Below are 24,427 nucleotides of genomic sequence, written 5' to 3' on the forward strand. Positions count from 1 at the left end.
AAGTTTTCTTAGTTACGTACTATACATAGATAAAATATATACAATTCTTATGAATTTACGAGTAGAATTAAGTTTGGGTACTTGACACAATACCGCGTTTCTTCACACACTAAACGTGACACAGCCACGATTTCTGCCCTTTCTGCCCTCTATCTCTACGTGACAGTGTGTGAAGTAATTAATAAGTCTAAATAAATAAAAAAAATTACAGAGATTGTATTACCGAATTTTATTTAAAATATTTTATAGTATTTTAAAGATAGGTATTAATAATAATATTATAATATGTAAAATAATTAGCGTATTCTTAACAACATTATCACAAATGATATTTTTAGATCTTTCTCATTTATCTAATTTTACAGATACAAAATGTAATGAAATCCATATTAAGTGAACTAATGAACATAGTAGAAAGTTATGTTTGCCTATATATATTTATAACGGAAAGTTTATGAATTTACCATATTTATCGCTTTCGACAATTGTTCAAAAAATTAACCTATGTTACAATTTTTTTTGCATATGTATGTATATTTTCATAATTAATATTTCAGCAAATAGAAACAGTAGCATAAAGAAATTCAAAGAAAATCTAAGGAACTAAACCACTCAATTTGTAATAAAAATTTCTAAATATTTTTAAAATTTTTTCATGTTTTATTTAATTAGGCACAAATTTAGTTATTCAAAGATTATAAAACTAAGTAATTCTATCTTTCATAATTCGTAGTTATCCCAGTATCTTCTAACAGAAGAAACCCTCCAAGACACGTAATTGGAAAATTGCCCAATTGCATTTTGTATCCTGAGCTCAACGTACAGAAATGTAAAACAGTTTTAAAACTACTTAGCATATAATACAATACATATTTTTATTATATTATTAAATCTTCACCTGTACTTTCAGAAATGAATAACTCAAGTATTACGTCATTGTAATGATCCTAAAATTGAGAATATGACGCTAATAATATTGACTGTTTTGATAATTTTAATTTTTTAATAACTTTTAACTTAAATATCTTCCATCTTCAAATCATCTTTTATTATTTGATATGTAAGCATTGTAAAAATGGCCTTGTTCTCACTACAACCATATCTGCCTGTGGTTTCGATAATAATAGATATTTGTTATAATATTAAACTAATATAATTATGCTGAAAGGTTGGCACTAGATTTCTATAATAACAACTCTATTTATATTTATTTTGTTATCTTAAATATTTTAGTCACTGAAATTCCGACTATCAAATACTGTAACACGTACTAGAACTTCTTAATGTAAGAACAATCGATTTGTTTCTCATTTGACCACTTTTGAATAGATGTGATAAAAAGAATTTGACGGTACAGGTAAAATATTGAATGAACATACGCATATATGAATATGAATTAAAATGTACGAACAACGTAGCAGTCAAACAGAGACTTCTTCACCACGTTGTCAAAACTTGCTTCCTCAAAATAATAAGCGACATAGAACGAGGTCCAAAAAAATCTTAATTGTCATATTCGGAAAATGCCTTATAAGTTTTTTTACCAAAAAATATTAAAGCATCGGAGATCAAGGGCTTTTGTTAACGAATGTACAAAATTATTTCTAGTTAACTGACTCCAGCGGCTCAATTGGCTCAAGAAGAGAAACATAAAGAGACACCAGTTTTGTCAAGATATTAGTGTGGTTTAATATTTTCTGACTTTCCTTGACTTCTGTTAATTGGGAATATTTCTAAGGAAAATGTGGATATTATTTTTATTTATAAGCGGCGTGTTGTCTGCTCCTAAAGACGAATATCGAAGTATTATTAATGAAGCAGGTACAAATTTTATAATACTTTATTACTATCTATTTTTATTTTATTTATAAAATACAACATATCACAGATTTATTCTTAGGCCATATAATGTAATGTAGATTAAAAAGAATATTTAATATTCTAAATTCTTTTTAACTCGTCGTAATGAAAAACATTTGATTTTTGACCAATATTACCACAGATGTAAACCTACTTAAAATCAATTCTGCATCCCATATTCCATAATTAAGTTATTTACTATAAATATCGCTACAAAAGGATTAGACTTAACTGGACTCTAGTTCAATCACTTAGTTCGGAGTGATATCGTCTGTAAAGAAGAGTTCGAAAATAATTAATAAATAAATAAACAGTTAATCTATTCGAATGATTTTACAAATTATTGTTTTTTTAATAAGTTTGGATGTAACTACTATAAGCACTTTATAAATTTAATAATAATAATATAATCAATAATAATTAAATTCTAATATATTTAAAGTATAAGAATATAAAAGAGTTACTTACAATTTTCAGAAATTACATTTAATGATGATGTATTTATTAAACATATAGTTCCGTCTGGTTACTCTCCACAAAAAATAAAAGAATATTCGTCAATTGATATAACTGACTTCGTCGATAAGGTAAATTTGAAATAAAAAAAAAACAACAAAATATATTTGAAAAATTATGGCAAATATTCGTTAAATTAAAATTTATTTCAGGACAATAAAAATTATCAATTACTTAATGATTACATGAGTAAAGGTTTTACAATGAAAGGCATAACATTTAATATATACGACGATAATCAAAGAAAAGCTACAATAGCTCTTTTCAATATGCTCCAAGAAATAAAAAAACATGATGTTACTTTTGTGATGGACTGGATGCAAAGTAACATCAATAAACACATGTATGAGTACGTTTTACGCCTTCTTGCACTTTATGGAAATCAAAATGTTGAAAAATTATTACCACCATTCATTTATAAACCACACTACTTCGTTAATAGTGAGACAATTGCAAAAGCCTATAGAGTAAAACTCAACAAAGGACATATTAATAAACAAGAAGCCGATGTGTATCAAATTTATAAAAATAACGATCACATTACATATATCAATACTAATTATTCTAGTTGGAATATGCCATTAGATATTTGTGATATAGAAGTTAATTATTTCAGAGAAGATATAGCACTAAACAGTTATTACTATGGTGTACATTTAGCACATCCGTTCTGGATGTCCAATGAAGAATTGGATCAAATTAATTCAAGACATGCGGAACACTATCATTACAAGCATCAGCAATTATTAGCTAGATATCTTCTAGAAAAAGAACATTTGGATACTAGGAATACTTCACTAAATCATCAATGCGTAGGTGATTACTATCCATTTTTATCGTATGAAAATGGTCTAGCCTTTCCAAGTCGATCTCATTTTCGCAATATATCGAATGAATATAAAGTAGCTCTTATATCTATAGACATTGCTTTAAAGGAATTTATTTCAAGGAGACTAATAATAATGGTAAGTTTATTGTATATTAAAGTTTTTGAATGAATATATTATCTAAGCGTGACGTATTTCTCGGCTGAATGTTTTTAAATGCTATTTTGTGAGATAGGAATTAAATTCGCAAGAAGAGAGGCTAAAGAGAAGAATGTTTATTTATTATATTGACTATGCAGTAACGATTAAAAAATATAGAAACAAACAATTTGACAGCTCATTTTTTTGAAAATTTCATTTATTTTCAATACTGTTTGTTACAGGATAACGGTACATTAATAAAAATTACAGATGACAATTATATATCATTATTGTCAAAACTAATTCGGGCTAATCTAGACGGAATTAAAACTGCAAAAATGATCCGAAATGTTTATGGATATGGTACCTATAATTACCCGATGAATCAGTAAGACATTTTATTTTTTTTTTTATAATATTCTAACTCATTTTTTTTAATATGAAATATATAAAAAAAAAATATTTTCAGGTACAACCCGGCACCTTCGGTATTACATCATCCGGAAACATCCTTGCGAGATCCAGTTTATTGGAATATAATCGAAAGCGCATTAAAATACTTTAGAGATTTTACGAATACCATAGAACCATTTGATATTTCAACTTACGAAATGAATGAGTTATCTATAACTCATAATGATTTCTCAGTTATTGCTACCTACTTTGATTATTACCAATTCAACATAAATAAAGCATTATATCCTTTAGACAGCCCATCAGAATTATCAACCGTTATAGCAGCAAGACAAATGAGATTAAACTATATGCCTTTTACATTAAATTTTACTGTATTGTCTGCAATCCAGCAAAGTGTTGCGGTGAGATTATTCTTAGGTCCACGGTGTTATTATACTACTTGTTTTCATAACTATTATAAATTTTTTGAGCTTGATTCTTATATTGTAAAAATGGAAGAAGGCGCGAATATTCTCAGTTGGTGTCCTCAAACTTCTTCGAAATTTTCTTTTGATGATTACTATAATTTGGAAACAATTAAAGAAAAGGAAAATAAATTTGATATATTTAAATTTCCAGGAAACCTTGTAATACCCAAAGGTTCAGAAGAGGGACTTAATATGACTTTGTTTATTATTATCACACAAGTGAACGATTCAATATCTAACAGTTTTCTATATAACAAATATAATAATCAGACATCTCTGGAAATAGATGACAAACCTCTAGGATTTCCATTCCATAGAATTGCTAAAAATTACGTTCATAATGCTAACAATTATAGATTTTATAATATATCGATATATCATAAAAAACGCACAATCAATGCAAGTGGTCATTTTTCACCACATTTATATTGATTTATATAAACGTTAGATGCCACCCACAATGTATTATATTATATGTATTGTAACTTCATAGCTATATATGTACCTATAGCTGGTTGTGAGCCCAGAACATATTCATATGTTCAAAAAAATTACCATAAATATTATAAGAAGTTTTTAAAATATTAAGATGCTACAAATATTAATAAGTAAGGATAAATATAAAGAAAGAAATAAGAATATATAAAGAAGAAGTAATAAATAAGTATAATAAAATATAGAAAAAATAAAATATAAAGATTATATATAAAAAAGATGAATATTTAATAATGGAACCTTTTAAGGAATTATAGTTCAAAGTCTGCATTGAAAAAAAAATTTTATTATCCGATTTAATCAAATATTGATGTTAAAAATGTTTAGTGAATAAATAACTTTAATAACCAATTTCTTAGCGTCCTTACATATTGTAGAAACTAACGTTTCTCTATATTAAATATACAATAACAAGATAAATACTTCTGAATATTCGGTAATAACGAACATTCTATTCGCTACTATTACAAATGAGAAAAACTAATAAATTAAAAGACAACTACTATGGAAAACTACTATAAAAATTACGTCAAAGTATTATTATAATATATAATTGGGTTGAAATTTAGAATATAATGTTTTTCACTTATTTATAGAGTCAAAAGTTTGAATTAATCAACATCCCTATTATCATAGTCATCCATTTGGTACTATCTAAAAGAGGAGTTAAAAACATTTAGAGTGCATAAGCAAGAGTAGTTTGTATATTTCTTTATACCTATATCGAAATAACTGGAGAATGGATATTTATTTATTCTACAGTTAAATAATTAATTACTTCCTTACTTATTTAATATTCAAGAAGAAGACAAGAAAAACAAAAGTTTTAATTTTAGTACATCATATTTATTTTATTAACATATTGTTATTTCATAAACATTACCTGAGAAATCTTTTTCTCTCCTTTTAGTGTTTGGGGACTTGGTTTTGGCTCCAGTAAGAAGTATAATATGGGTACTCTTCACCTTCTTGATAAATGTAAACATCCTTGAAGTACATGTTAGGCTGAGTAAAGTAGTAAGATTCAGTTACTGGACGATCGAACGGATAGCCAAAAGGCTTATTGTCTACTACGAATTCTTTCATCGGTTCCCATTCTTTGTACGGAGCTTGGTATGGATAAACAAATACGAAGAACTGGAATGGAACACCTCCCTCGGTACCTCTAGGAAGCAGTAGCCTTCTAGGTAATAATAAAAATTTCTCAATCATATACCGTGGCACTTGGCCATTGTTCAAGAGCTCGTAAATTTTAGATACTGACACAGAGTCTTCTTTAAACCAGAAGAAATTTTCAGATTTACGTTCAATCTTATTTTGTCCTGAGGTAAGTTTATGAGTGAACCAATCTATTTCTACTAAATTCACCCAGTTATTTTCTAAGTCAATAGGATAACCATTACCATCATATTTGGGACCGATAAAGATCTTGATGACAGCTTCGGATTCAACATCTGACTTGATATCAATAGTTACAGTAAATGGCTGATTATTCAATCGAGGTTGGCGGACGATGTATGAAGGAGACCCGGTATCGAGTTGTTGTTCGGACAAGTAAACAGCGTTGGTAGCATTCCAGTCGAAATATTCGAAGTAAGTGACTAGCTTATCAACTTTTACGTCGTTAATCTTGACGCCGACAAAATGAAGCACATCCTGAGTGTAAGGCTCCAAATACTCCTTGTACTGATTAATGAAATCTAAAATCTTCGCATAAAGCTGGTAAAAGGCAGGATCTCGCAGTGAGGTCTGGTAAAAGTCCAAAGCTGTAGGTACGTTCAAGTTTCTGGAAAAGTATGAAAAAAGTATTTTAATATTATTCATTTTTTAACGTATTTTATCTATTTATATCTTTATAATAATGGATAAATAAGAGATAAAAAGTTTTTAAATTTAAAACCAGAAGCTATGAATATGTTTAGTAACTACATTAAATAAAAGATATAATGACTTCTTTTTAACCCACTTCAAAAAGAAGGAGGTTCTCAATTTAGTTATTTTTTTTTTAATGTTTGTTACGTCATAACTCCGATAGTTATAAACCGATTTCAATTTTTTTTTTATTTAAAAGAATATACTTATTTATGTATTTGGTCCATAATTTTTTTTACAAAATCGGTTCAGTAATTTAGTTTTTAAATCAAAACAATTTTTTCCAAAAATGAAGTCTTTTTTTGTGTAATATAATCTTAATTATCATAATATGTTCGTAGCTTTGTTTTTTTTATAATATCACTACCCATATAATATAATATGCAATCACATTACCCTGAAAAAACACAGGATCTTGCAAATATGTATACCATACACGTAAAAATTACACTTACTCATACGAATTTCTTGGAGCTGCACCGAGAATACGACGTGCAGCGTCTTCATATGATCGAAGGTAGTTTCTTTGCGGTACCTTTTCGTAGAGATCTACATTAGCTTGCCAATAGTTGCCAACGAAGTTTACCGATTTCGAGTTGTATAGATCAACTTCTTGCTTGTACTGTAATAGAAAACAATATAAGTTTTATTTCAATATTATCCACTACGTCCCACGCCATTGCCCATACAAATTACTTTATTCTATATGTTAGGATATAATCTAATCGTGTACCTCTGTCCTATTCGTGTTTCTACCGTGAAGCAGTTGTGTTTGCAGGGCTGTGTTTCGGTTTGAAGTGTGGGATATGGCGTGAATTTACAGGGTACAGAGGAATAACATCTGAGTCCTCAAGAATGGTAACGAATGGGGGGTCTCATGGGCGAAACAGTATACTCTGTTATGTCCATGGTACTGCTCAGGTCTATAGGCAACGGTTACCACTTTCCATCAGGTGGGCCGTCAGCTTGTTTGCCATTCTAGGTTGCATAAAAAAAAACAAATTTCATTCAAATCTATCTAGTCCTTTTAAATGTGATTCAGAAAGAAACATACAAACATCTTAACAACCAAACATCTTTACTAACTTTCGCATTTATAATATTATCTATTAGGATATACAAAATATTATAAGATATACTTACAGCCTTAAACTGGCCCTTCTGTAAAAACTGTAGGAAGGTTTTCTCATAACTATCAACAAACTGAATGTCTTCAATATTATCATCATTAGCCAAGTAGTAATCGCCGTTTCTTTGAGCGAAAGGTATCTGGTGAGTGGTCAAAAGCGGATAGTAACCAGCCTGTAGCCTATCATTCCAATTAAATCTTGGTATTTCACCAAGCCCATTGGAAAGACGTTCAAGATAATAACGAGCCAATATTTGTTGATAGATAAAATAGTATATTTCACCACGACGTTCCTTGAATGGCCCAATGGCATTTTCACCTTTTTCCCAGAATTGCAATTTACTATGGAAATAGTAATAATACGAATTCCAAGCAACGTCTTCAATGAAGTACGATAATAGATTCTCATTATTTTCGTAAGTCCAAGGACCAGAGTAGTTTGCGTAGAAATAGTAAGCATTATCCTTAGCTAACACACCATAATACTGAGCAGTTTCTGGTAAAATTAAACCCTTCTGCATCTGGATGCGATTTATCTTAGCTAGTACATCGCTGTTCACGAAGTACTCTGGCCATATTTCGTACGGAGCTGGTAAAACTATGCCACGTGTATCAGCGCGATGAATGACTGCGATGTAAAATGCGTAGATAAATTGACCCTCATTCAACCAAACACGTGCAAATGCCGCAGTTTTGTAGAAAGTTTCAAAATCTTTGGCATAATAGAACAGTCTGTATAGAGCTCTGACTTCTAGAGCTTGATTCTCGTAGTATATGGAGAATATTTGATTTTTAGCAGTAAAACCAGTTTTATACAATGATAAAAATTCTGTTACAACTTCTCGGTTCTGAAATTAAAGCAATAAAATTTATTATTATAATTTTATTTCAATTACTTTTTTGTGAATATTTCATTAGGAAAATATAAAAATAATTATAGTTCGTTTAAATAAAACTTTTAATTAAAAGGTAATTATTTTTTGTTGATATATATTTGTTATTTTGTTGAAAAAACAAATTGAAACATTCAATCAATTAATCGATTTTTTATTTCCACTACAGTCGTACATCAGCAGGCTCATCTTATGATCAAGTCAATTATTCCATTGGTAAGGATAATATAAGTTTTACTGGATTATTTGAACGAATATTTATTATAAGCACTGTAATTAATAAAGTAAATTATTATCTCTTATATAAGAGACTTATTCACGTGTACTTCATTTTAATGCATTTTCTATCTACTTTTAGTGAAACGAAGCGTATATAGATAATGGCATATAATAATGATGATGACTTCTGTAATATTTATATACACCTTTATAAATTGTACCTAATTATAACGCTTCACAAACTTCAGAAATAAGGAAGAACTTCCAAATAAGTATATATTTAAAAAAAATCCATGCTTATCTCATGAATCCATTGAAATGGTAGTATAGCTAGTCGTTATCTTGCTTTTATATTTTATATATTTGTCTAGTTATATTTATATATAATTTTACTTTATATTTATGTATGTATATTTCGTATATTCAGTTTAGATTACATGTATATATTTATTTATTTACAGATAATATGATAATGTAAATGTATGTATGTATATTATATTCATCATTCTTAATTATTACAATTTTTATATTACACTTGTTAAGTATGTATTAATTGTTATTATCTTTACCTATCCTAATAATGAAATGCTGCGTTTGTTACTAGACTCTAAAAAAACCCGTCAACTTCTAGGACCTAGAGGTTGACCGGTTTTTTTATACCACTTAAGTAGTTAAGAATGCTACTATTATTAAATCTACCGTTTATACTATAATATATTGTCTTGTGGTCAATAAAATTATTTAAATAAGTATGTAAAAAGGAATGGTTTTTTTCTCACATTTTCGATCATAAATAAAAACTATGCAGCATAATAATTAAATAAGTTTGAAATCGGTAGCCATAATAGTTGCTAAGACAAACAAAAGAACGAAAGACAAATTAACTCAGGATATAAAGGTACCTTTGTACCTTTTTGGTATAAAACCCTAAAAAGAATATTAAAATCATATTTTTATGAATAATTCCTAATTAATTTACATAAATTTTATACAAATATCTATCAATGTACTTTATCAATAATAAGACTATAATTATATTTTTAATTTTTTTTTGTATCATGTTACCTACTTACCGTATAAAATTCGATGTTTGCTTCAATATTGTATTCTTTACCAATTTTGTAATACTCATCATCAGGATCAACCTGTTTCCAGTTCTCCAAAAGTAACAAAACTTTTTTCTGAATATTTACCAGGTTAGGATCAACTGCAAATAAATTGTTTAAAATAAAGTATTCAGTTAGAAAGTAAACGGTAACACTTTTTTAATTCAAATCATCTTTATTCAAATACTTATTTGCAAGTATTTTTAAATCGTCATTTTTTAAATCTACTGCAGGATTCGGAAAGCTATTATCTGTTGAGAAGAGCCCGCGAGAAACTCGTCAGTTATTCTTTTAAATCTCTGTTATGTTTTATAAATTCACATACATATATTTATTCATATGTACTATGTCTAAAATTACATGGCCATTAAAAGCCTATAGTTGACAATTCTATTTGAAATATCGTTGTACTTTGTTAATATGTATAAGGAGAGGAAAGCAAACTATTTTGCCGCTCATTGATAAGTGATAATCGCGGACCGTGGATATTAATAAAATTCTTTATTTGAAAACAAGAAGTCTTTTTAAAGTCCTCCTGCCATGTATTGAATTTGCATTAGTTATTATATTATTCAAATTGTAATTTTATATATATTACAATAAATGAATCTCATTTTATACTTCTCAACTAACGATAAAATATATACTCGTGTTTTGTAATTAAAGATCTAAATTGTACTCATTGCAGGAGAGAATATATTGTCTATTTTATTCACCCCATTAACAATAATATAGTAAGTAATACGATAAATCTCCACTAGTTTACTGAAAATTTCTATCCACCAAACAAAACAAATTATTAATATTTATAAAAACAATATCAATATAAATTTGTCACCTATTTCTCAAATAAATAAACTATAATTAAACCTAAATATTCCCAATTCACAACTGTCTAATTTTTATCTGCTGCAAAATAAGAAAACGGTATTATTAAAATCGATTAATTTACGTCACTTACGTGTCTTGGTTTTCACATTGTTATTGAATAGAGGGTAACCAGCGGCGACCAGGCCTATAAGCGCCGCTAAAACGAGGACAGTCTTCATTGTCACCAAAGCCAGATGCCAACTGTGCCTCGCTAATTAGTTTCCAGGCATTATATACAACCCCTTATCTTTTGTCGATTATTATAAAAAAATGGAGGTGTAATCAGAATGTTATCTCTAGAGGTCCATTTCCAAAACATACGACCTGATATAAGAACGTGACTTTCTAGATAAGTGTGATGATATTCATTAAATATATTTCATTTAGTGATTTTATAATATTTTATAATTAATAAAAATGATTGTGGGTATTATTATGTGTAATGTAGCGATTACCTTCATCAGATGATTAACACTAAAATTACTGATGATCGTTTAGAAATTGAATATAAAAAGCCCCGTCTTGAAACGCACGTTCTGTTTTTCGAGAAAATTTGATTTCATATAAAAATTGGATTTATAAATATTTTTAACCACAATTATCTAATGCTACACAAAATTGTCTTTTGTCTTATCAATATCATTACATCATATCATTTACTGTTAATTGCTAAATTTTAGGTTTTACCAGTAGTTGCCACGCTTGGCAGGCGGGTTTGCAACTGCAGTTAGGCTTTGCTGATATTTTATGACGGACGCTGCTGCCTATCCCTTGACCATTAAGTTTCCTTAGTCCTCTTACGACACCTACGGAAGAGGAAGGGGTGGCCCATTCTATGCAGGAACCGCACGACAGTCTTCTATCTAATAATATACAAATTAATTTCGTTTTAAAATATAAAATATAACGTTTTTATTTAAACTAAGGCTTGTATTATTTAATTAAATTATAACTTCTGCTATTGTCTGAATATGAAATTATATTTCAATAAATATTTATTTATTCATTTAAGAATAAATTACTCACTTCACTTACAGTTTTCCAAAATATGTAGTGAGCCACAAGTTCATGACACAAATTTAAAAATTTTATGCAACTTAGAATGACAAATAAGCTGACGACCCTCCTAATGGAAAATGGTAACCGTCGCCTATAGACATGAGCAGTACTATGGACATAACAAAGTACACTGTTTCCCCCATGATACCCTCTATGCGTTGCCATTCCTGAAGACTCAGTTGTTATTCCCCTGTACCCTGTAAATTCACTGTCATATCCCACCCTTCAAACCGAAACACAACTATGCAACACACAACTGATTCACGGTAGAAACACGGATGGGACAGAGGTGCCCAAGTAAACGACTTTTGTACAAAGTCTCCCTAAGAAATTTATCATTAAAAATATCAATATCTGACTACTGAGTAATCAGAGAAATAAATGAAATATGATCAATCAGAATAATTCTTTTTTGCCATATGCGTAGGAAAGTAATCTATGGGCAAATATTTATATACTATTTGCTCATAGACTATTTTTATCCTTGCTATTCAACATGTCCCAGTTAAACAGACAAACTGCTAGTAAATAATTATTTTTTTTTTTACTTATTTTAATAAAAAAAAAAACATAAAGATGTAATTTCTTAACCATTGCTCCTAATTTAGCCAATAAATAAATTTGTATGTCGATTAATCGACTAGTAGTGGGAACTATAATTTTTCCGGTCACCATGCTTAGCAAAGCCGTAGAAACTAACTGGTTGGTTAATTTAAATGGACCACTGTAGTATAGGTAACTGCGGGGGAATTCATACTTATTTCACATCCTTTATTAAAATCTCGACTGCCTAAACCAACAATACCAAAACCACGAAACCACATCCAAAGAACGCTGGTAGTGTCGGTTATCTACTGCTATATTGGATTAATCAGCTAAAAAAAATTTGTTCTGATTTTATTTATCATATAAAATCGAATACAGTATATACATCAAAATAATAACAGTTAATTTACAAGACATAAGTTTATTGTTTCTGGATACTCGTAGATTTTTATTTTATATGAAAGTCACTTGTATAATTATTTTCTTTGAATTTCAATATTCGTGGAACATATAGTATCACATTTTAGTTCTGTAATGAGTGCATATGATGACTATACCCAATGTAACGGAATTTCTTTAAACAAATCATGCTCACGATAATGTCCAGATTGATAGCAGCGAGGTGAGCCAGGTCGTTCAGCTTCCTATATTATGACTGAACATAAAGATAGCTGGCTCATGCATCATACTCGTAAATGGGTGCTTCTAGTAGAGGCTAATCTGTTCAAGAATATGGTTGATTGTAGTTTTTATCGATATAAAATATATGATAGTCATTTTATCCATTCAATTTTTTTATAAACTCAACTATTTCTCCAAGAAACAACTGGTGAGTTTCTTGTCCGTTCTTCTTAGGTGTAATTACAATCCGAACTAGACGGTAAATTCATAAAAAAATATTACTATACAAAAATGCGTTTACTATAATTTTTTTTTTTATTTATTATCACTAATTTCAATAGAAATTCATAACATAAAATTCAATTATAAAATAATATTGACTTCTTGAGATTTTCATTGTTATTTTACACTATAAAGTATTATTATTAAAGTATGTAAATATTTAAAAAAAATCTTTCATTCTAATTACTACGCTACTCATTGTTCAAATTCACTTACTTATTATAAATATATTGAGTTTCATATTTTTCCAGAATAATTGCCAGTTATTAGAATATAAGATAATAATAACTCATTGAATAGGTGTATTAAAAAAAAAGATTTCATATACAGGATCTTATATTTTTTTTAATCATATTAAGCACGAAATTCTTCAAAAAAATTGATACTTTAAAAAACTTTCAGTTATTTTTTACTTAATGCTAAAGATATTATGTGATACCTACGAATTGTTAGAATGGCGTAATTAAATATACTTTATTTTTTAGTTAATTTATCTTTAATTTATCTACATTTTTCATCGTCATTTATATTAACCTATTGCAGTGAAACCAAAGATTGAAAAACATCATTAACGCCATGAAATTTCATTTGGACCCAAAATCATACAAATCTGCATTATTTTTATTTGAAAAAAATTATACGATTTATTTTGCACAATGAAATATCTACGATGCTACAAGGTCATAAGAAAAATAAAAACAAATTAACAGTTTTAATCGAGATTTATTTTGTTAATATTTTATCATTTCGTATACACTGTATGTAAATTTTTTCTCTCTCCTCTTAGTGGTTAGAGACTTGGTTCTGGCTCCAGTAGGAATTGTAATATGGGTACTGTTCACCTTCTTGATAAACATAAACATCCTTGAAGTACATGTTAGGCTGATTAAAGTAATAGGGCAGAGTCACAGGACGATCAAATGGATAACCGAATGGCTTGTTGTCCACTATATACTGTCTCATTGACTCCCATTCTTTAACTGGGGCCTGGTATGGATAAACAACTACGAATAACTGGAGTGGGAAACCACGCTGAGTACCTCTAGGCAATATAAGTCTTCTTGGTAGGTATATGTATCTATCAACCATGTACGACGGCACCTGACCATTACTCAGGAGCTCATAGATCTTGAACAATGATACAGAGTCATCTTTGAAGAAAAAGAATTCTTCCGATTTGCGTGCAATCTTGTTTTGTCCTGAAGTAAGTTTATGAGTAAACCAATCGAGTTCAATAAAATTGATCCAGTTGTCTTCTAGACTAATAGGAAGGCCATTGCCATCGTATTTGGGGCCCAAGAAAATCTTAACAACTACTTCGGACTCGACATCTGACTTGATATCAATATTTACAGTGAATGGTTTGTTGTTCAATCGAGGTTGACGGACAATATAAGAAGGAGATACGGTATCAAGCTGTTGCTCGGACAAGTAAACGGCGTTAGTAGCATTCCAGTCAAAATATTCGAAGTAAGTGACTAGTTTGTCAACTTTTACGTCGTTAATCTTGACGCCGACATAGTGAAGTACATCTTGAGAATAAGGTTCCAAGTACTCTTTGTATTCATTAATGTAGTCTAAGATCTTTGCGTACAGTTGGTAGAAGGCAGGGTCACGTAGTGAAGTCTGGTAAAAATCTAATGCGGTAGGTATGTTCATGTTTCTGTAAACAAATCAAAAGCATTTTAATACTTAATAGATCATTAACACACTTGTTTATTTTTTTAAATTTTTCCTGTGAAGACATTTAGCATTGAAAATAAAATAAAATATACAAGGGCTGCTCAATAATTTTCAATATTTTAGATAAACACACAGATAGACACAAGTACAGAGCTTAAAGAACATTTCTGAATCCTCCTTCTCTGAATTAGATAGAAGGACCAGAATACATAAAATATGTATAAAAGAATAATATTTATCCATTTGTAATTTGTTAAATGTTTTCCATTTTATGCTTGTTATCTAAGAACTCCGTCATTTATAAACTGATTTGAACTTATTTTTAACTCCCAACACAAAAAGGGTGTTATAAGTTCGGCATGTCTGTGTCTGTCTGTAGCATCGTAACACCCAAATAAATGGACTAATTATGATGCAGTCTTTTTTGTTTAAAAGATGATGTGATCGAGATGGTTCTTAACTACAATTTATAAACATCTGTTCAGGCGTTTCATGGTCATCATCTCGGAGCATTTTTAATTTTATATTATTATGTTATTAAAAATAATATACTTTCAGATTTATCTCATTGAAATTTCACCAAGATCAGTTCAGTATTTTGATTTTTAAAACAAAATAACTGGTCAGTTTTGCCACGATTAAAATAGATGTTTTTGTGGAGCAAAATCAAATAAAGTTTTCACTAAAGATTACCAATTTGAGAGTGATTAAACACTTAAAAAAAGCGTATTATTTTAATGTTTATATATAAACTTACTCGTAATTAATGGAACTTCTAGGAGCAGCACCAAGAACACGACGAGCAGTGGCTTCATATGATCGCCAGTAATTCCTTTTCGGCACTTTCTCGTAGAGATCCGCATTAGATTGCCAATAGTTGCCAACGAAGTTAATAGATTTCGAGTTGTATAAATCAACTTCTTGTTTGTACTGAAAAGAAAAATAATAATATTAGATCTATTGTTATATTAAATAAATTAAAATGGAAAATCAATATATTTACTTACAGCCTTAAACTGGCCCTTCTGCAACAATTGTAAGAAAGTCTTTTCATACGTATCAATGAACTGAATGTCGTTAATATTATCACCACTGGCTAAGTAGTAATCGTCATTTCTCTGAGCAAATGGCAACTGGTATGAGCTCAATAAGGGATAGTAACTTGTTTGGTATTTGTCTAACCAATTGAACCTCGGTATTTCTCCCAGTCCGTTTGCTAGACGTTCAAGATAATAACGGGCTAATATTTTTTGATATACATAATAGTATATTTCCCCTCGGCGTTCTTTAAGTGGCCCAATCAGTTGTTCGCCATTTTCCCAGAATGGAAATCTATTATGGAAATAGTAATAATACGAATTCCAACCAATGTCTTCAATGAAGTACGATAATAGATTCTCATTGTCTTCGTAAGTCAAAGGACCAGAGTAGTTTGCGTAGAAATAGTAAGCGTTGTCTTTAGACAATATTCCATAATATGGACCTTGCTCTGGAATAATCAGGCCTTTCTGCATCTGGATACGATAAATCTTGGATAAAACATCGCTATTCATAAAGTATTCTGGCCATATTTCGTACGGAGCTGGTAAAACTATGCCTCTTGTATCAGCGCGATGAATAACTGCCAAATAGAATGCATAGACGAATTGACCCTCGTTCAACCAAACACGTGCAAACGCCGCAGTTTTGTAGAAAGTTTCAAAATCTTTGGCATAGTAGAACAGTCTGTATAGAGCTATGACTTCTAGAGCTTGATTCTCGTAGAATATGGAGAATACTTCATTTTTAGGGATGAAACCTGCCTTATATAATGACAAGAATTCTGTTACAACTTCCCGATTCTGAAATTCAAACAATAAGTTATATTAAGCAGATTGATATATAAGCAGATTGATATTAAGATAGTTTTAATTTAAATATAATGCATTAATACTTAACAAAAAGAAGTAGTGTTTTAACCTATGAAAAATATATTTAAATAGAATATCTATATAAACAAAATTTTGTAAGACTTTTAAAATAGATGCATTTGAAAATTATCATTACGATTTATCATATTTTTAACTAAAATAAAAAATATATATAGACCTATTAAGTAAGTCGTTCTTTGATATTTCTTTACACTTACCGTATAAGATTCCATGTTTGCTTCAACATTATACTCTTTACCAATTTTATAATACTCATCATCCGGGTTCACTTGTTTCCAATTCTCCAAAAGTGATAAAACTTTTGTTTGAATATTTAAAAGACTTGGATCAACTGTAAACAAATAACAATAAAAGTAAATAATAATTATATTTACAAATATTGGTAATATAAATTTAAAATTTTTATTGCATAGATATATATAGGTTTCATATATGAAATTCTATTAAAGTTCACTAAGAAAAAAATATAGTTTAATTTAATATTTTAAAAATATACTGGCTAAGAATACCCTATATAACAAATAAAATAAAATATTTTAAAACAACGCAATTATTTTTATTATTTTTTCAAATATTAATAAAAAAGAATTGTATAATATCAGAAAATTACAAATTAAATTCCCAAACAAAAAATAGAGTACTGAAAAATATATTTGTATTCTAGTTTGAATGGATTTTAAAGTAAAAGACTAAATTTGATTTTTTACATAAATTTCTATACAATTAAATCTTATATATGAGAATTGAACTTTAATATTCATAATTTGCATTTGTCTACTGAAATATTACCTATTAAATGAGTTAATAAATAAAATAGATGTTTTCCTTACGTTTTCTGGTTTCCACATCGTAATGGTATTGCGGGTACCCAGCGGCGGCCAGGCTGACCAGCGCCGCTAAAAAGAGGACAGTCTGCATTGTCACCAAAGCCAGAAGCCAACTGTGCCTCTCGAAAAAAAATTACTCATTATATACCACCCTCTTATCTTTGCGAAGTAATCGATTGTTATAAAATATAGAAATGTGTTCATAAATCGTTATCTCTTGAAGTTAATTTTTAAAACATACCGTTTGCTGTATTACCTACTTTTGAATGACTTTCTAGATAGCGTGCTTATTATTTATTACCTAATTTATTAAAACAGGATCTTCCATAATCCTATAATATTTGAAATTTGTATATGCATCTATGAAGAGGCAAAATGCTGGGCCACCTTATACGACATGACGATTTTTTTAAGAGTATAATAGAAGGAAAGATAGAGGACAAAAGAGGAAGAAGAAGACCGAGGATTAACTACATGGGACATATAAAGGAAACACTAGGCGTCATGTCGTATAGGGAGGTAAAGGATATGGCCTGGGATAGAGCTGGCTGGAGGAAGATGCATGAATTAGTTGCACCGACAAGAGGAAACTCTTAAATGAAAAGAAGATATGCATCTATGTATGTACGTCTATGTATGTATATATATCTTGTATACATTAAACTGTTATATTATACTTCCACAAAAAATATTTAAAGAAGTCTGACAAGACGTGTTAGTTATAATTTTTTTTGACGTAGTAAAATCCTTAAAATTGTATGCTATAATACACAGATTTGGTTTGTCCGCTAATAAAATCATCATCATGCTTTAACTGTCCACTGCTGAAAATAAGCCTCCATTTGGATGGATTTCGCCAGTAATTGCCATGCTTGGCAGACGGATTGGCAACCCAAGTTAGGTAGACATGTTTTAAGAGGGACGCAGCCGCCCATCTCTCGTCCTCCCTTAGTCACCTCTTACGACATCTACGGGAAAGGAAGGGATGGTCCGTTTTATACCGGGGCCACATGGCATAAAATGGCCGCTTACAAAATGTCATGATAAAATTTACACAATTATACTACTACTGTTCGTCAGAGTGTTAATTTCACAGTGTTGTCTAGTATGTATGCATATATTATCTGTCAATTTTAAAAAAATAAATAATTATATATAAAAAAAGATCGTCTTATAAAATAGCCAACAGAGCACGTAGTGTCTCATAAAGCTTAAACATACTTTACTTATAGATTACGAAACTAATAAACTTGTTTATTTATTGAACTTTAGTAGATATAAATAACTACAGTGTACATTGTCGTAACTTACTAATCAAGTGGAGACAGAAATAGTACAGAATTAAAGTGAAAAAAGAAAAAAGTTGCGATGCAATGTTAAAAACAAATGAATACTAAAAAAATGTAAATAAAAAACTACAAATGTATATATTTAGACATGAACAAAATGGCAGTCGAAGACTGGAAGCTGTTCCAAAACATTTCTATTCGGGCTGATGCTGATTTACAACCGCCCTAATTAATATTCACTAGAAATATATTTCTACTTGTAGCTTATAGCTACAAGTACATTATTTATGGTACGACATAATAATTAAGTTGGAAAGTAACAGTCATCATTCTATAATAATTGCCATTTTTTGATAAGCAAATATACACAAACAAGTATAATTTTATATCTATAAAAATAACGGAGACGGGGTCACGGATATAATTAATGTTGCTAATGGATAAGTATGCTCTGAAATCGTATAACAGATCATCTCACGTTACGTTAAATATATTTTTCACACTTCTATTAAAAACAAGATTAAGCCATATGTTTTTCGTAAATTTAATTTGTGATCATTTTATTTTTACAATGTTAAGTTTACAAAAAATAACGTAAATCCATATGTTCTTTTATATGACTATGGTGGCAAAGAATCATACGGCCCGTCTGATGGTGAACGAGCTTACCGTAGCCTATAGACGCCTGTAACACCATGGATGTCCCGCGCGCACTGCCGACCCTTAAGAAAACTTAATAGGCCCTTAATGTTATAATAATAATAATGTTCCTGTTAAATTTGTATCGAATTAAATAAATGTTTTAATTATTTTTATTCTTTTTCGACGATCTTACATATAAAAACATTATTTTAACTCTTTCATATGCCTCTAAACGAAATTAAATAGTAATTTAAAAAAGTAAATAAATATGGACAACATGTGCAATCCTATATTCGATTATCATAGATAATTATCAAAGACATTTTGTCAACTATACCAATTCGTTAACTGGAGAGTTAATTAGAAATTTATAAAATCGAGATAGTAAAATACATGATCGCGAAACACATAACCTGCATTACTACAGATAATATCTATATAATAACAAAAAAAATATTTTTCTTAAATAATGGAATCATTAGCGTATTTAAGATTATTCTCTAGGGATGCCTGAGCCTTAAAAAGGGCATTATATATTCTCAGACATATGTTTGTGCATAATTGGAAACCCACCAAGTCCCACCTTACATACACTTATGACAGGAATATGCAGAATAATAATAGCATAGTATAAAGAGATGTATGTAATATAAAATAAAACCTAGATTGATTTTTGTAGGACTTATTTTACGTATTTTTCCTAATACAAACTGAAAGTTCTGGTTGGAAACTGGAGTAAACTGCCACTTCGCTGACTATATCAATCTCCACACGATCTTCCTGATAACCATCATGTTTTATTTTTGACGAATTCGTTACGATGAATCCAAAGATCTAACTATATCTTTACCTATTATCCCTCACTAATACTCCGCTAGTGTATACCGATAGCGCAAGCAGGATTAGCATTCCATTCCATTCCATCATCCATGTAAAAAATAACTATACGAGTACGGCATTTTTAAGTGTAATTTAGCGTCTTCAATATATTTTTGTAATCTTCTTAATATGCCTACAAAAACATAATACACGCTTTAATCATAATAAATTTATATATAGTTGTCATCTCTTCAACTTTAAACAGAACCAATTAAACTTAAACTATTACTTTTGAAACTTATATGTAACGAAATTTTAATGTTAGTATATTGTTAAATAGAGCGTAACCACTAGTTGTCATTGAATTGTATAAAAAAAGAAACATATTAAAAGTGCTGTAGGGAATAAAACTTAAGTTTTGAAAATAATTATATATATATATATATATACATATTTTAAAGATTCATTATTTATAAATAAAATAAAATAATAAGAATAATAGGTTTTAATTAATATTCCTATGGCCTGATAATTTGACGTGAATTTCAATGTATTAATTTCCAATATGTCGTACAATACTATCCAGTTAATTTGGTCTAGTGTGTACAAACAGACAAACCAAAAAAAATCTTTATGACTTATACATTTATTAAAATAGAATACTACATGTTATAAACTCTCTTAACAACAATGATAATGTTATCAATATTTTTACTGAAACCAATTATAAAAGAGAGAAAAAAATATTAAATGATAAGCCAACTACTTAGTAACAAAGTAAAAAATATTGGAAACTGGTCAATAATGGACTTGTTTACACCCTGTGTCACTAGAGGAATAATGAATCAGTGCACTTCACGTAAACTATATATTTGTATTAACAAAAATCAAAAAGTATTAACAAAATTTAGGCATACTGAAAAATCGCTGGATATTCTACGTGTCCTATATAGTAATATTTTCAAGATGGTGTTGAGACTCCTCCGGTTCTGTAGCGCCTCAGAAATATTCGCCCAAGCACGGATTGATGGTTTCCATGCCATCATTCGTAAGTAAGTCGCGTCGTGAAAAGAATGCGAGAAAAAGACAACACCATCCTTAAAATGATAGCTAAGAATATGAAACAGCTATACACCTGTGATAGGACGTTTCGTCAGGACGATGACTAAATCGCAAAATAACCATGCCCTGGTTTGTTGCCGTTCTGACCGAATGCCTCTTAGGTATATAGTTTATTAAATTATAACCTTTTTTACTAATATATTTTTAAGGCTAGTACTAACAAAATAGATCTTATTGTCTAGCATTAAATGGATTTGATTTGAAAAAAAAAGGTGTCGAAAAATATATATCAAAAAGAATATTAAAAATAATAATATAAAAATACATATCATCGTTTCATAATCATTCTGCCTTTATAATCGTAGTAAGTAACTGTTTGTAAAGATGGATGTTTGAACGTTTGGATTTTTGTTACTCAATCACACGTAAACAGCTGTAAGGATTTGAATTAAATTTGGAACATGAGTAGGTTATACTCTAACTTAACATATACAATAGACATTGTATATACTGATTTATTTATTTATGTAAGCAAAGCCGCAGGATACAGCAAATAGGCCATAATCTAATTGAACATATAAATTGCTATTTATCTTAAATTTACACAGCAAAAGTCTGTGAATACATTTGGTTCAACTACATAAATAAAAGTCTGAGATGATTATATTATGTATAATCGTTTATATCACTAGTGTAATTTATGCCCGCAACACTGCCAATTAGGAATATTTACATATTTTTTATTAGATACATATTTTTTACACAACTCGAAATAAGACACAATCTGATAGCTGAGAATCTTCCACATAATTCGAAGAATAAAGATCCCAAGTGTAATATTCAATTATAATATACATTAAAATACATAGCATATTTTTTTTATTTTTATGTCAAATTTATTACATATCATCTTAAATCAATAAACAATTTCTTAAATACTATTACTAATTATAAATAATCTCCCAACGCACCACACCGAGGCAGCGTACCCAAGATATTGGCAGCATTACCTCTTTGGATTGCTAAACTTATCTTTTGGACAAAGTAGCTACCAGCTCTCGAGTCACCAGTAACCTCGATGAGGCGCACTGCGATCGTCGAATAAAAATTCTTTGCATCTGGGCCCCACGGGCCCATCGTCTCTACAGTAAATGACAGAAAACAATAAGACCCCTCCAGATGTAAGTATTTAAGCCTTTTTGTATATGGCTAAGGACGTTATGAATTGCTAGATTTAAATTTTTATTCAAATTCCTTCAGCCGTTTGATCAATTCATATTTTTTATTGTCAAACCATTTTAACAGTACCTAGTCCAGCCATAAGTTCTGTTTCAAATGAAAATGCATTTTTTTATGAAGTAATGTAATATTACTAAAATTTATACATTTATTTATTAAAGTCTCAGCAAAAAATAAAAAATAAATCTATTCCAAATGGCCACCTTTGGTTTTCATAGAGGGTCTGGCTGTCTGGCCACGAATCTATGAATTTACGCACTGTTTCCAAGAGAAATTTCGCTACTGCTTGCTGCAAAGATTATTTAAGAGACTTAATGTCACCATATCGTTTAAAGCAGGCCATATCCTCTAAAACTGACCATTATTTGAAGGCTAAAGGGTTGAGGTCTGGACTAGATAAGGACGAGTCTTCAGCTCTTATAAGTCCGGAACGTTAGTTTCAAGCCAGCCTTGGGAAGTTCGTGCCTTGTGACCAGGTGCAAAGCCCAGCTGGAAAGTCCACGGTATATTTTTAAAAAGTGTATTGCTGAGAGGTTTCACAACACGATCCAAGACTATATCTTGATACATTTTAGCTAAAGCTTTCACTCCACACGCCCCACCAAACAAACCATCACTGACGCAGGATGATGACCACGTTGTACCTTTCCGACCACTTGAGCAGCTCCTTTAAAACTGTAAACGTACACTTTATTATTTTGCTTATTGTAGTGTTCTTCAATCGTGAAAATTTTTTTATTGGTAAAGAGGATATTTCTATGCCTTTCACCTGCGTATCGCGACAGAAGGCGTTTTGTATTTATTATTATTGAACAGAAATTAAAATATTAAGATGTTTTTATATTTTATTGTTTTAAAAATCTCTCTCTCTCTCTTTTAATGTACTCGATGTATATAAAGAAATACGTAAATTTTGCTTCATTAACTACATTAATCGTCATATATCAGAGCATTAAAACTAACAGATACTTCGTATAAACATAAATTTTATTAAAAGAGAATTTTTTGCTCATAATGGATACATATTATTATCATTATCAATGAAAATTATGATAATAATCTATGACATCTAGTGCTGAATAGAGGTACTAATTCCAATAAGATTCAAACTATGTGCGATGCTAGTGCCATCTAGTTCTGCATAATGTTACTAACTATATTTTGTACAAGAAGGAACTGCTTCCTTAGTCAGTACTAAGAAGTATTCAAACAGCTATCCAGTCATTAACAGATGGAGCTAGATGCATATGAAATTTATATAAATTATAATTAATTAAAAATTTTATGTATCTTTTTATAATAATTATTAGGAACAAACAGAAAGCGGATTCAGAGGATAATAATACCTAGGTAGAGTGTCGAAATAATAAAATGTGGCAAATAGAGTAGCTGCTATATTATTTCGAAATTCCAGAGGGAGACTTTGTACAAAAGTCGATTGCTTGGGTACCTCTGTCCCATTCATGTTTCTACCGTAAAGCAGTTGTGTTTGCATGGCTGTGTTTCGGTTTGAAGGGTGAGATATGGCGTGAATTTACAGGGCACAGAGAAATAACACCTGAGTCCTCAGGAATAGCAACGCATGGAGAGTATCATGGGCGAAACAATATGCTCT

General features: G+C 29.7%; 3 protein-coding genes across 4 annotated transcripts; 1 reads left to right on the forward strand and 2 right to left on the reverse strand.

Annotated features, from left to right (window-relative positions):
* Positions 1–56: 56 nt before the first annotated feature.
* On the forward strand, positions 57–5,243 carry LOC113516216 (basic juvenile hormone-suppressible protein 2-like). 2 transcript variants are annotated; one of them, XM_026900596.3, is made up of 5 exons: positions 57–1,821; positions 2,338–2,447; positions 2,529–3,341; positions 3,587–3,732; positions 3,814–5,243. In XM_026900596.3, exons 1-5 carry the CDS (start codon positions 1,743–1,745, stop codon positions 4,658–4,660), a joined length of 1,995 nt encoding a protein of 664 aa, XP_026756397.2. In that variant the 5' UTR covers positions 57–1,742; the 3' UTR covers positions 4,661–5,243. The 2 variants fall into 2 exon arrangements, with proteins under 2 accessions (XP_026756397.2, XP_031764623.2); XM_031908763.2 differs by lacking the exon at positions 2,338–2,447.
* A 304-nt stretch (positions 5,244–5,547) lies between these two features.
* LOC113516215 (arylphorin-like) lies at positions 5,548–11,060 on the reverse strand. The gene is made up of 5 exons (XM_052900963.1): positions 10,904–11,060; positions 9,910–10,043; positions 7,739–8,572; positions 7,051–7,217; positions 5,548–6,509 (listed from the first exon to the last, which is right to left on the reverse strand). The coding sequence occupies exons 1-5, from the start codon at positions 10,989–10,991 to the stop codon at positions 5,630–5,632; spliced, it is 2,103 nt and encodes a 700-aa protein (XP_052756923.1). The 5' UTR covers positions 10,992–11,060; the 3' UTR covers positions 5,548–5,629.
* Positions 11,061–14,023: 2,963 nt separating this feature from the next.
* Positions 14,024–17,923, reverse strand: LOC113516268 (arylphorin-like). The gene is made up of 5 exons (XM_026900659.2): positions 17,765–17,923; positions 17,132–17,265; positions 16,011–16,844; positions 15,761–15,933; positions 14,024–14,983 (listed from the first exon to the last, which is right to left on the reverse strand). The coding sequence occupies exons 1-5, from the start codon at positions 17,850–17,852 to the stop codon at positions 14,104–14,106; spliced, it is 2,109 nt and encodes a 702-aa protein (XP_026756460.1). The 5' UTR covers positions 17,853–17,923; the 3' UTR covers positions 14,024–14,103.
* Positions 17,924–24,427: the final 6,504 nt, after the last annotated feature.

Source organism: Galleria mellonella, unplaced genomic scaffold, assembly GCF_026898425.1.
Source record: "Galleria mellonella isolate WM207_F2 unplaced genomic scaffold, CSIRO_AGI_GalMel_v1 utg74, whole genome shotgun sequence".
NCBI classification, from domain to species: domain Eukaryota; kingdom Metazoa; phylum Arthropoda; class Insecta; order Lepidoptera; family Pyralidae; genus Galleria; species Galleria mellonella.

Bases quoted from the DNA above. Each gene is read 5' to 3' on its own strand.
- LOC113516216 (XM_026900596.3), top strand. From the start codon at position 1,743: ATGTGGATATTATTTTTATTTATAAGCGGCGTGTTGTCTGCTCCTAAA. The intron at 2,448-2,528 runs GTAAATTTGAAA...AATTTATTTCAG, and splicing joins TAACTGACTTCGTCGATAAG to GACAATAAAAATTATCAATT. The intron at 3,342-3,586 runs GTAAGTTTATTG...TGTTTGTTACAG, and splicing joins CAAGGAGACTAATAATAATG to GATAACGGTACATTAATAAA.
- LOC113516215 (XM_052900963.1), bottom strand. From the start codon at position 10,991: ATGAAGACTGTCCTCGTTTTAGCGGCGCTTATAGGCCTGGTCGCCGCT. The intron at 8,573-9,909 runs GTAAGTAGGTAA...CTTTAATTTCAG, and splicing joins CAAACATCGAATTTTATACG to AACCGAGAAGTTGTAACAGA. The intron at 7,218-7,738 runs GTAAGTATATCT...TTTCTATTACAG, and splicing joins AGAAGGGCCAGTTTAAGGCT to TACAAGCAAGAAGTTGATCT.
- LOC113516268 (XM_026900659.2), bottom strand. From the start codon at position 17,852: ATGCAGACTGTCCTCTTTTTAGCGGCGCTGGTCAGCCTGGCCGCCGCT. The intron at 17,266-17,764 runs GTAAGGAAAACA...ATTTGTTTACAG, and splicing joins CGATGTGGAAACCAGAAAAC to TTGATCCAAGTCTTTTAAAT. The intron at 15,934-16,010 runs GTAAGTAAATAT...TTTTCTTTTCAG, and splicing joins AGAAGGGCCAGTTTAAGGCT to TACAAACAAGAAGTTGATTT.